This window comes from Triticum aestivum, chromosome 6A (genome assembly GCF_018294505.1).
Source record: "Triticum aestivum cultivar Chinese Spring chromosome 6A, IWGSC CS RefSeq v2.1, whole genome shotgun sequence".
Taxonomy (NCBI): domain Eukaryota; kingdom Viridiplantae; phylum Streptophyta; class Magnoliopsida; order Poales; family Poaceae; genus Triticum; species Triticum aestivum.
This window is the reverse complement of record NC_057809.1, coordinates 447,762,437-447,775,841: the sequence shown is the minus strand read 5'-3', so window position 1 is coordinate 447,775,841 and position 13,405 is coordinate 447,762,437. Positions and strand designations below refer to the sequence as shown.

Here is a 13,405-nt window from a genome sequence, read left to right as displayed (position 1 = left end):
CTCTCCCCCTTAGTACTTTCTCCTTTGTAGGTGATAAGCTTTTGATGTGATAAGCTTTGATGTGATCTCTCCCCCTTGGAGATTTCTTTCTCCCCCTTAATATATGGGATCCTTGAGTATTCTCTCCCCCTTAGTACTTTCTCCTTTGTAGGTGATAAGCTTTTGATGTGATAAGCTTTGATGTGATCTCTCTCTCCCCCTTTGACATCAATTTCCAAGAAGGTTTTTCCTGGAATCCGTCGAATAGGTTTGGTCCTTGAGATTCAGTACAAAGCAGGGAATAAAACTGTGATGCTTGTAGAGGACAAGATTCATTGAGTGGAGCCGGATCAGAAGAAATATAGAATATGTGGCAAACTGTTTTTCCTGTTGCGAAATCGGTGGCACCGAGTGGCACGTTTCGGTAGTACCGAAGGGATTCGGTTGGACCGAAAATGGCAACTCGGTGAAACTGAGTTCATCACAGAGAAAAACACTTGTCACCTCAGCTCACTAGTCAAGTAAGATCTCACAAAGATTTGCAATGAATTTGATGCAGAAATATGCAGAACAAGAACCAAAAAAAGAGTGAAAGTTTCTAGATGAAGTTTTTGTTTTTGTTTTATTTGAAAAAGAAGGAAACAAATATGCAAGGGACAAATGCAATAACTCAGAAAAGAACACAAGAGAACTTCATCTAGAATTGGGCGGTGACATAGTCACCTATGTTAGAGTATATTGACTTAGGAGTCAAGTGAGAACACTTGATCATAGGTCATACTCATCGTTTAAGCTCAAAATGGGGTTACCATTTTTCGTTTAAGCATCTTGATGTATTCACACCTTGTTGAGTTGCTTTGACTCATGTCTTGGAGTAAAGCTTCTCTAAGATGGAATAACATACCTTGGGTGGTGGTGTGGTTCTTGCTCATGTAGTTGAACTTGTGTGGGTGCTCAAGGTTGATGTAGTTCATCAAGAGTTGGGAGCACCACTTGGAGTTTGAGTTCATCTACCTACATGGGTTAGTTCTTGCAAGGAAGAGCACTTGTGTATCCAAAAATGACAATCATGAAGCTTAACATAGAATTTGTCAAAGGATATGTTTGAGTGGTTTTGTGCTTCCCTGTCTTCAACCACTATTGTGTAGAGTCTTGGTGATGTAGAGATTGCTTGAGATATGAGTGAGTCGCAATCTCATGGAATTAGATTCAACCAAGCACCTACATGGGTTAGACAACATGCAAGGTGCAAATATATCCAAGACATAAGATAGTTATCATAAGAGATATATCATGGATTAGTCATAAGCTCATGTCTTGCATGTATCCAATGGAGTTTCTACTCCAAGTTCGAAGCATCAATGATGTTCAATTCTCCTCTCAACCTGCAAAAAACTTTCTCATCAAGTGGTTTAGTAAATATATCCGCTAATTGCTTGTCGGTGCGAACATGCTTAAGATTGATGTCACCCTTAGCAACATGATCTCGAATGAAATGATGACGAACTTCAATATGCTTAGTTCGAGAATGCTGTACAGGATTATGACCAATTTTGATAGCACTTTCATTGTCACAAAGCAGTGGAACATGTTTCACATAAATCCCATAATCTTTAAGAGTTTGGGTCATCCAAAGTAATTGAGCGCAACATGAACCAGCGGCAATGTATTCCGCTTCGGCGGTGGATAAGGATACCGAGTTTTGTTTCTTGGAAGACGAAGACACAAGAGATCTGCCAAGAAATTGACAAGTACCCGAAGTGGACTTTCTGTCAACCTTGTCTCTGGCATAATCCGAGTCAGAACAGCAACAAGATCAAAAGAAGACCTCTTAGGATACCAAATGCCAAAGTTTGGTGTATGGATTAAATATCTCACTATCCTTTTCACAGCCTTAAGATGACAATCTTTAGGAGCAGCTTGATATCGTGCACACATGCACACACTTAGCATAATATCGGGACGTGAAGCACATAGGTATAACAATGAACCAATCATAGAGCGATAAACTTTTTGATCAACAGGTTCACCATCTTTGGTCAAATCATTATGTCCACTAGTAGGCATGGGTGTAGACATACCTTTGCATTCTTGCATATTGAACTTCTTGAATAAGTCCTTGGTGTACTTTGTTTGAGAGACAAATGTACCTTCCTTAGTTTGCTTGATTTGCAACCCGAGAAAGAATTTGAGTTCACTCATCATAGACATCTCAAACTTCTCTGACATTAGCTTTCCAAACTTTTCACTAAAGAGAGGGTTAGTTGAACCAAATATGATATCATCAATATAAATTTGGCATACAAATAGTTCTCCATTAACCCTTTTAGTAAAAAGAGTAGAATCAATTTTACCAATTTCAAAACCACTTGTAGTAAGGAACTTGGTCAAGCATTTATACCATGCTCTAGGAGCTTGTTTAAGACCATAAAGAGCTTTGTGAAGTTTGTAAACATGATTTGGTTTCTTAGGATTGACAAAGCTGGGAGGTTGTTTGACATAAACTTCCTCCTCTATTTCTCCATTTAGAAAAGCACTTTTAATGTCCATTTGGTACAAGGTGATATTATGGTGATTAGCATAGGCAAGTAAGATGCGAATGGACTCAAGTCTAGCAACGGGAGCATAGGTCTCACCATAGTCCATACCTTTGACTTGTGTGTACCCTTGGGCGACGAGACGTGCTTTGTTGCGAACCACTTGTCCATCTTCATCTTGCTTGTTGCGAAACACCCATTTGGTACCAATGATGTTGTGGTTATTGTCGAGCTTCTCAACCAATGTCCAAACTTGGTTTCTCTTAAAATTATGTAGCTCTTCATGCATAGCGTTTATCCAATCCGGATCTTCCAATGCTTCTTCAACCTTCATTGGTTCAATGCTAGATATGAATGAATAGTTTTCACAAAAGTTAGCTAAACGAGTTTTTGAGCGAGTGATTCTCCCGGTTTGTATATCATTGAGGATTTGCTCGACGGGATGATCTTTGGCAATTCTTGCTCGAACTCGTGAGAGCTTTTGCTTGGGTCTTCGTTGAACATCTTCTTCATCTTGTTCTTCTTCTTGGCCTTCTTCATTGTTTGGTTCAATTTCAAAGCAGCGCTAGCGTGGTACTGCTTTTGAAATGTTTCACTAACATGACCTTTGCCGATTTTGTGTGTACATGAAAATCAAAAAGCTTGAACCAGAGGTGAAACTCAAAACGACAAAATGCTAGAAATGTTGCGTGTTAACTGAAAAATGAATATTTCTTGGTTTTGGAATGGGCGTCACCATTGTGGCACAGGGAAAGAAAATAAAAGCAAAAGAAACCGAAGGGAGGAACGTAAAATGACCGTAACAGACGTCTCTGCACCTATCAGTAGAGTTGTATACACGACATCAGATTCCCACCATCACTGACTGGTGGGTCGCAGCTTTTCCTGGTCCCACCTGTCCGTGAGAGGGTAGCGTGGGATATAGAGAGAAATAGACCAGGTGCCCACGGCACGCAGCTCGTCGTTCTCTTGTCGTGGTGGAGAAGGAGGTTGTTGATGTTCATATTGACGTACTTCCTCGTTTTCTTCCTCTTGGTGTGTCCCACTTGTGGATGCTTCCGTGTCGATTCTTGGTTCACCTTGTCGTGAAGTAGAAGCTTCCACTTGGACGGATGAAGTACTCTCCTTCACCTCCGTTGGATGAATTTTGCCGATGGACAAGTCTTGAATTGCTTCTGAAGAGTCTTTGTCTCCTACATCAATTGGCAATTCCTCTACTTGCGAGCCATTAGATTCATCAAACTTCACATCTACCGTCTCTTCAACCTTTCGGGTGAAATTGTTGTAGACACGGTAAGTGTGAGAGTTTGAGCCATAACCAAGTAGAAAACCTTCATGAGTTGTAGGAGCAAACTTTGAACGACGATGCTTATCAAGAATGTAGCACTTTGAGCCGAATACTCGAAAGTATCCAACTTGGGGTTTGTTACTGGTGAGAAGCTCGTATGCCGTCTTGCCGAGTAGCTTGTGAAGATATAAGCGATTTGTTGCGTGACAAGCTGTCTCAACCGCTTCTGCCCAAAAGTGCTTTGGCGTCTTGTATTCATCAAGCATCGTTCTTGCCATTTCGATGAGCGTCCGGTTCTTCCTCTCAACAACTCCATTTTGTTGAGGTGTGTACGTAGCCGAGAACTCGTGTGAAATCCCTTCTTCGTCAAGAAAGGTGTCCACATTTGCGTTCTTGAACTCCGTTCCGTTGTCACTCCGAACCTTCTTGATCTTCACATCAAACTGATTTTGGGCCTTCCTAGCGAAGTTTCTGAAGATCTTCTGGACCTGCGACTTGTCATTAAGAAAGAACACCCACGTAAATCTTGAAAAGTCATCAACTATAACTAGACCAAAAGAATTTCCACCGAGACTCTTGTAGGCGTTGGGACCAAAAAGATCCATGTGAAGTAGCTCGAGTGGCCTCCTTGTGGTCATGATGTTCTTCACGGGATGTCTTCCTCCAACCTGTTTATCTGCTTGACAAGCACTGCAAAGTCTGTCCTTATCAAATATGACATCGTTAACTCCAAGGATATGATTTCCTTTAATAAGCTTGTCAAGGTTTCTCATGCCAACGTGACCTAGTCGTCTATGCCACAACCAACCTTTTGAGGATTTAGCAACAAAGCAAGTTTTAGGTTGTGCCTTTTTAGAGAAATCGACAATGTAAAGATCACCTCTACACATACCCGTAAAGACCATTTTATGATTGTCTCGACGAAATACTTGGCAATCTACCTCAGTAAATAGGACATTCAAACCGAAATCAGCAAGTCTAGATACTGAAAGTAAGTTGTAGCCAAGAGATTCAACGAGCATAACATTTTGAATGGAACTATCATGTGAGATGGCCACCTTACCAAGGCCAACCACTTTACCCTTTGAATTATCACCAAAGGTGACATATTTTCGAGGGCCGTTGTTTTCAGCAAGCTCACGAAACATCTCTTCATCTCCGGTCATATGATCAGTACATCCACTATCAAGAACCCATTCCTTTCCTCCTGATTCATATCCCCGAAGATTTGCCATAAGACCAAAATGTCTCATTGCATCATCAAGATCGAAGTCACTATCATCATCATCATAATATTCATGTTCATCATGATCTTGTGACTCATCATTTCCTAGAGAGGGTAATTCATTAGATAAATGATCAAAGTGGTTACTTTTATGAATTCTTATAGCTTTGAATATGATATCATTAATTATTCCAACATCTCCTTTAGCATGATTAAGATTGGCAAGTTCAAAAAGACATTTACCAAAACTAGGATCACTAGAGTTCATCTTACTCAAGGCAATAGATTTATGGAGAATTTCATCCAAAGTTTTCAAGGAATAATCGGGAAACCGTTCCTCAAGAAATTTCCATATGGTATAGGCACAATTGTGAGTAGGCAAACTAGCAATCAAATTTTTGGGCAATCCTCTAATGATGAGCTCAATAGTTCTAAGATTGCGAATCATGTCAATATCTTCATCTAGGGTAGGATGCAAAGGATCAATATGAGGTGCACAAGGGCTAGCAATATACTTGTTCAAATGATATTGATTGAAGATTACAAGCATCTCATTTTTCCACTCATGGAAATACTCTCCATCAAGAATAGGCACTCTATGTCTAAGACTCCCTAATGTAGACACATCCATCTTCCTCCAATGGTGATTAAACCAAGGCAATGGAGACCAAAGCTCTGATACCACTTGAAGGATCTAGAAGTAGATGTGTCTAGAGGGGGGTGATTAGACACATAATGTTCAAGTTGCAATTTTTAAGCTTTTTCGGTTTAAGTGGAGTTTAGGCACAATATCAACACACACAATACATATCAAGCAAGCATGCAAAGAGTATATGAGCAGCGGGATGTAAAGCATGCAACTTGCAAGAATGTAAAGGGAAGGGTTTGGAGAGATCAAACGCAATTGGAGACACGGATGTTTTTCCCGTGGTTCGGATAGGTGGTGCTATCCTACATCCACGTTGATGGAGACTTCAACCCACGAAAGGTAACGGTTGCGCGAGTCCACACAGGGCTCCACCCAAGGGTAACGGTTGCGCGAGTCCACACAGGGCTCCACCCACGAAGGGTCCACGAAGAAGCAACCACCCACAAAGGGTCCACGAGGATGCAACCTTGTCTATCCCACCATGGCCATCGCCCACACAGGACTTGCCTCACTAGCGGTAGATCTTCACGAAGTAGGCGATCTCCTTACCCTTACAAACTCCTTGGTTCAACTCCACAATCTTGTCGGAGGCTCCCAAGTGACACCTAGCCAATCTAGGAGACACCACTCACCAAGAAGTAACAAATGGTGTGTAGGTAATGAACTCCTTGCTCTTGTGCTTCAAATGATAGTCTCCCCAACACTCAACTCTCTCTCATAGGATTTGGATTTAGTGGAAAGAAGATTTGAGTGGAAAGCAACTTGGGAAGGCTAGAGATCAAGATTCATATGGTAGGAATGGAATATCTTGGTCTCAACACATGAGTAGGTGGTTCTCTCTCAGAATATATGAGTTGGAATGGTGTGTGTGTTCTGATGGCTCTCTCTCCGAATGAAGAGGAGGTGGAGGGGTATATATAGCCTCCACACAAAATCCAACCGTTCCACACAGTTTTCCAATCTCGGTGGGACCGAATCAACAAACTCGGTCGGACCGAAAATGTAAACCTAGTGACCGTTAGAGATTTTCGGTGGGACTGACATGCAACTCGGTAGGACCGATATGGTTAGGATTTGGGCATAACGTAATCTCGGTGAGACCGATTACACAAACTCGGTGAGACAGAATTTGGTAATTAGCTAACTAGAGAGTTGGTCAGGCAAACTCGGTGGGACCGATTTGCTCTTTCGGTGAGACCGAGTGGAACTCGGTGAGACCGAAAAGTTACAAAGGGGAAACACTGAGTTTACATTGCAATCTCGGTGGGACCGATTCGCTCTTTCGGTGAGACCGAAAAGTTACGAAAGGGAAACAGAGAGTTTGCAATCCCATCTCGGTGAGACCGAGATCCTTATCGGTAGAACCGAATTGCTAGGGTTTGGCAGTGGCTAATGACAAGTGAAACTCGGTGGCGCCGGATAGGAAGAATCGGTAGGACCGAGTTTGGCTTAGGGTTTAGGTCATATGCGCCGGATGGGAAAGTAGTTGAGGGTTTTGGAGCATATCACTAAGCACATGAAGCAAGAGGCTCATTAAGCAACACCTCATCCCTCCTTGATAGTATTGGCTTTTCCTATGGACTCAATGTGATCTTGGATCACTAAAATGTAAAATGAAGAGTCTTGAGCTTGAAGCTTTAGCCAATCCTTTGTCCTTAGCATCTTGAAGGAGTTCCCACAACCTTTAGTCCATGCCACTCCATTGTTGAACTTATCTGAAACATGCTAGATAGAAATGTTAGTCCAACAAGAGATGTGTTGTCATCAATTATCAAAACCACCTAGGGAGCACTTGTGCTTTCAGCTCGGAAGATTGGGTGCCCCGACCAGTCCCGACTCGGGTTGCACCCCTGTTGCCACCGGCCTTGGAGGGAGTACAACACCCCGTCCACCCCCACCGCCCGACGTGGCACCGCGGCCAACACCACCAGCGCCAACGACGGACGGTGCTGCACGACCGGTCGCGCCCGCCGCGGCAACAGTACTGGCCGGCATAGCGCCATGACCAGCTCCGCCAAAAACCGAGGCGTCGCGGCCAACACCACCAGCGGCAACGACGGACGGCGGTGCATGACCGGCCGCGCCCGCCGCGGCAGCAGTACTGGCCGGCATAGCGCCACGACCAGCTCCGCCAGAAACCGAGGCGCCAGCGGCGATAGGTGGCCCTTGCTTAGAGGGCGGCTGACCACGACCTGCCATGCCGCCGGCGGATGAGATCCTCCTCGCCCGTCCAGTGCCCAACAAAGGAAATCCCGGACTCGAAGCCCTAGACAAATCGTAGGATGGACTGTCTGCGGTGATACATGCACGTACGTCCGCTCTGGGATGCGCGAGGCATGGGCCTCTGGTTGGGCCTCGCCCGCACCAGGAGAACCCACGACCATCGCCACATCCAAACCCACATCCAGCTCAGGTCCACGGCCCAATAACGCATTCAAACGAGCCCGTCTGGCCGCTCGAACAGCGCTCGCCGATCTCACCACCGGCGATCTTGGCGGCGGCGGTGGCGGGCAAATATAGCCTTTCTTCTTCTTCCGCGTGACAAGAGTCCAATTTTCGGGCAAAAAATCAGACAAAGTTACAAGCTCTCTCATTACCTTAGGAATCGGGCCGATCCACGGCTTCATGACTGACTTGGAAATAGGAGTTTTTGAACGACGCCGATCGCTTGTACTCTTGGGCACCGGCAATGGATCGGCATCCGGTAAGGCCATAGGCAATCCGGTGACCGTGGTGGCGGTTGGGATGTGGCAATCATCTCTTTTATAAGCAGATAATGTTTTTTTGGCAGGCAATATTGAGAGCTTTATTCAAATGAAAGCATTCACTAGAAAAAAAACTCTACAAACTGGACTAATCTCGCAGGTTTTGAAAGATCGTTGAACACACTGTGGCCGAGAACACGCCTTTGCAAGGAAGGATCGAACTGCTACTTCGTTGCGTAGTGTCGAGGACGAAAATAAAGAGTAAAAGGTGAAACAGAAGACTCAAGACGACATAAAAACAAAGCTTCATAACCTAGCATGTAGGCCAAATTTGCCTTCCATCTTTCCAGATAAACTTTTCTTTATGTCAGAAATTCACACAAGCTGGGACCAATTACTCTCCAGTGATATCCTTCTTTTTTAATAATGAGGCAACAACAACTCTTCAACAATCGTAGCAGCCCGAAACGATGGAAAATTGACCGAGCTCTACTTTTTTTCTATGATTAAGGGTCGATTTTATTTATTTAAAATGAAGCATTAAAGAGATATAAACACAACACAATGAGCACTTCCCCAACATATATATGACAAGGATGCACACATGTAACACCAACATATACACACAAAGAATCACGTCAACAAAAAGTAAAGTCATACAAGTCTAAAACATGACTTGATCAGATGGATCCGCAATGACTCAACAACAAATATATGGAAGGACAACTGGTTACGACATGATGAGATGTTGAGGCCGTACGGGTGCAGGGTTCCGAACCCTTACTTGTCATTTTATGTTTGAAAGTCGAGATACTCTTCGAATAGCGAAACTCATAGTCTAGTCAAGTTTGCTCGTTCTTTAGGCCACGGACGTCATGTGTGGCTTGGTTAACCCCATGACCCGAGATGTATTTCTGGCTTACGTCGAATATAAAACTTGTTACCCCTCAAAAATAAAATAAAAACCGAACCAACATGTTCTAAAAAAAAGCTGGGCCGATCCTTTACAGAAAACAGCAGCAGGTCTCCAACAGTCGTAGACTCGTAGCAGGGCGGCATGACGGGAAATCGCCGAGCTCTAGCTATGCTTACGCATCTGCAGGCTATAGTGATCGATCACAAATCATCTGCGTAGCACTCTGGACGGAGATGGTCCCGGAGCACAGCAAGCACATCGGCGCAGCTGACGACTCCGACTAGAGCGCCGGTGAGCTCATCGATGACCCAAACATGCCCGACTCGGTGCGCGAGCGCTTGGGCCATGACGGCGACCAGCGAACTCCCAGCATGACACGCCGCCACGTCCTCCGTCGACCGCCACCGGAAGCTTCCCGACGACATCTTCCTCGCGCGTCTCGCAGGCGCCAACGGCAAACACTCCTCGTCAGATGACGTTGACGACGACGACAGAGCTGCAACGTCCGTCGTGTAGGCGGCATCCATGAGGTCGCACATGGCATGAAGCCCCTTGTCCGTGAGCTCGGCTCTGATGGAGCGGAGCAGGAACTCGGGCGGCGAGAAGTAGCAGTCGATGTACGTCATGGCGTCGCCGGCCGAGAGCGCGGCGAAGGCGGCGGACACGGACTCGACGTCGTCGCAGGAGCCGAGCACGCCCGGGCAGATCTCTCCGACGAGCGCGTCGTCGTCCGCCACGACGGCCACGGCGGTGCCGTGCCCGATGGACCTCTGCAGGAGAGGGATGGCGTCGAGCGCGTCGTCGTCGACGTGGACGGCGTGCGCGTCGTCCCGGCGCACGAGGCCGAGGGAGGCCACGGAGAGCGCGGCGACCGGGGCGAAGAGGGAGATGGAGCCGAAGAGGTGCCGGACGATGTCTTGCTGCGTCAGCACGCAGTAGCCGGCGGAGGCGTGGTGGTGCTTCTTTCGGGCCCGGGCGTGGAGCGGGACGAGCAGGCTGTGCGAGTTGTTGGCCAGCAGCGCGTCGATGGCGTCGAGCAGGCTGCAAAAGTTGGACCGAACAGTCAGTTTTCTAGTCCAAAATGGGCTGGTATGGCCCTATGGCTGAGAGAGACGGTTCCGATTTCAGAACAAAGTAGTAGCAAGATTCAAAAGGTACGGCGGCGGCTGACCACGGCCGTATTCACGCACCTCGTCTGTGGATCCACTCGGCGGGTGACGCCGTGATCGCCAACCACGGCGGTGAGCACGGACACGGGCCGGCGGAGCGCGGCCGCGGGGTCGCCGAGGTTGCCGCCGTCGCCGCAGACGTAGCACAGGATCTCCGCGACGCTGACCTTGACGACGGACAACGCGGCCGCCTTCTTCGCGTCCGGGGGTGCAGCGTCCACGAAGACGAATGGGTCGGCGCCGGCGCGGAGCGTGGCGAGGGCCGCCGCGATGGGAGTCGACGGTGGCAGCACACGCACCGCCGGCTTGCCGATGCAGAGGTCGGAGACAACGTGGGACAGAATGCTCGCAGCCATTCTGGCACGAGAGGAGTGCAGAGAACGTGTGTTACTGGAGAGCGGGATGAGGCGATGCAAGTCATGTAGCGGTGAGGGCTATTTATAGGTGGAGCAGGCGGGACGTGCCATGTGCTGTAATCTTGCGAGGACATTTGGAATGTTCTGCAACAGAATCAATCCGTGTTTCACTAATTTGATGTAAGACCTAAATTAAGCATACATGTTGGAAGACCACCAGAGGTTATTTCCGACAGTTAGTGTAATACTAGTACTTTTCCTTTGATAGGTTATAATGGTTAACACCCTATCTATTGTAGCGAGATAGCTCAGGTGTCATGTATCGAGCACCAAACATCTACCCATTTTCAACCATTTTGGTCCGGTCCAATGAGTGCGTGCTACCAGAACCATTTTCATACAGGCTGGGGCCTTGGAGTACAGCTTGGGGATTTTTCAATAACAGTCCTACTTCAATTTGGCTTGCCCAAAACACACATGGCCGTCGTTGATATAGTAACATTTGCCACGGCAGACACGACGGGAAGATGCGCCCTGTCCCCGTACGACACACTACAGCCCAAATCTGAAGTACGAACACACCCATCTAATAGAAAATTTTGAGGCGAGCAACAGCTATTACACCCCGAATGCAGACAAGCCGGGGAACGGCGCGACGTAGCGTCCCGGTAGACGCCAATCCCGCGGTCTTCGAACACGTCGACGAGCCGTGCTGCCGTGCAGGAACAGCTGGGCTCCGAGCCGTACGTATCGAAACGGCCAACGGCAGATCACATGGTGGCAGTTGGGGCCGTATCGCTACGAGACGAGGGGTGGCGGTGCCGCACCATGCCCCGCCGCGGTCGTAGGCGCTTATCACCTTCCATGGAACTTTGTGCATCGTGATCCCAGCTCACGGCCCTGTGTTCCCAGGCTGAGGACTCCACAAACTTGCACAAAATGTGGTGTTTTAGTTCAAAACTTACAAAATGTTACTGAGGACTCCACAAATTTAACGCCCTATGTGATGTTTTGGTTCACAACCACTCACAGCATGACATGTGGCAATCCAGAGGGTGAATTGGTCAGCTGTGGCGATTTTGCACAAAGGCCCCTGACGTTCACTTTATTCAACCCGCACTACACCCCGTCGCTGGTCCCGTTTCTCCCGTTCCCCCACCCCACCACCTACCGTTCATGTCCCCCTTTCTCCTTCCTGTTCACCATTCTCCATCCTCTCGCTCTCCCTCTAGCTCTCTCTCTCTCTCTCCCTCCTCTGTCGCCGGTAGCAAGGTCCCTTCCCCCATCCCCTGCCTTGAACATTTGCACAACTCGTGGCCATGGTTTTCTTGAGCGATTCTGGCAGTCCGTCCGACGCTGAGTCAGTCTGCAGTGAAGTGCAGGTTAGATCTCTTTCTGTGGTATGGTTAGTTAGAGTTTCTTTGGGTGTGCATTGTTAGTTAGTAAATGAAGCTGATTTACTTTTGTTTTAGCTACCTGCCACCATCTTGTGTGTGGAATGGAGCGGCCTGGCCACAGATCTGAGTTCTAAATGTGAGCATGAATGTGTGTGTGAGAAGCTGGTGGCATTTGAATCAGTGGATAGTGGGAGGAGATTCCTAGCTTGTGCACAGAAGGTTAGTAGCTCATTTGGTCAGTTTGATTCAGCAGTTTAGTTCTGGCAGTTAGATTCAGTGTTTGATTCATTTGGTCAGTTTGATTCAGTTGTGTTGACAGCTAGATTCAGTGCTTATGTTGTTGTTTTTGCTTCTGTCAGTTAACTGAATGTTTTTGTTTTGTTTGTAGTTCTTTAAATTAAGTGAATATTGTGGATTGTTCTTTGTAACTTTGAATTTGTTGTTTGTTTGTAGTTCTTTAAATTAAGTGAATACATTCAGTTATATCTGTCAGTTAACTGAATCTTGTTGTTTGTAACTCTGAATGTGTGGAAGCTGACAAAACCAAATCAAGTAAACTGTTTGTTCTTCATGTAAACTGAACATTTGTAGTGTAGTTGAGCCAGTATATAACTAATTTTTTTTCATTTTACTGAATATTTTTCTTTGTTGCAAATTTGTAGAAGATACCTAAATGCAGCTATCTGGAGTGGGTTGACCCTGAGTGGCCTGCCCCTTTGAAGATGAGCCTAGCTAGGATTTGGGGCATGTATGAAGATGAGAACAAGCTTAGGCTCCAGGACAATGTAGTTAATGCTGCAGAAAATCTTAGGGTTGTGAGAGAGAAGGAAAAGATGGAAAAAGATTTGAGGGTTTTTAAGGTTGATTTTGCTCAAATGGTGGCTGAGAAGGAACAAGCTCTGGCCCAACTAGGCAACACACAACTAGCTCTGGCTGACATGAAGGAAGATTTGGATAAGAATAAGATGTCTGACAAATCATTCACAAACATTCATCAAGTTGTGAGGGCCAAGGCAGAGAAAGAGAGGGACCTCATGAAGCAAGAGAGGGACAGTATCATGGAAGAGAGGGACAGTCTGGTGCAAGAGAGGGACAACCTGGTGCTGGGGAGGAATGTGCTAAAGCAAGAGAAGAAGAATTAGAGTATATGATTGGTGATCTTTTCAAACATAAGGAAGACACCA

At 46.4% G+C, this 13,405-nt stretch overlaps 1 protein-coding gene across 1 annotated transcript; it reads right to left on the bottom strand.

Annotated features, from left to right (window-relative positions):
* Positions 1–9,350: 9,350 nt before the first annotated feature.
* LOC123130715 (CBS domain-containing protein CBSX5) lies at positions 9,351–10,855 on the bottom strand. Its single transcript, XM_044550532.1, has 2 exons — positions 10,490–10,855; positions 9,351–10,340 (listed from the first exon to the last, which is right to left on the bottom strand). Exons 1-2 carry the CDS (start codon positions 10,822–10,824, stop codon positions 9,500–9,502), a joined length of 1,176 nt encoding a protein of 391 aa, XP_044406467.1. The 5' UTR covers positions 10,825–10,855; the 3' UTR covers positions 9,351–9,499.
* Between the last annotated feature and the right edge of the window lie 2,550 nt (positions 10,856–13,405).

What these genes read in the sequence shown, in the direction of transcription:
- LOC123130715 (XM_044550532.1), bottom strand. Translation starts at nt 10,824, where the DNA reads ATGGCTGCGAGCATTCTGTCCCACGTTGTCTCCGACCTCTGCATCGGC. An exon ending in CGAGTGGATCCACAGACGAG is followed by an intron (nt 10,341 to 10,489) that starts GTGCGTGAATAC and finishes CAACTTTTGCAG; the next exon opens with CCTGCTCGACGCCATCGACG.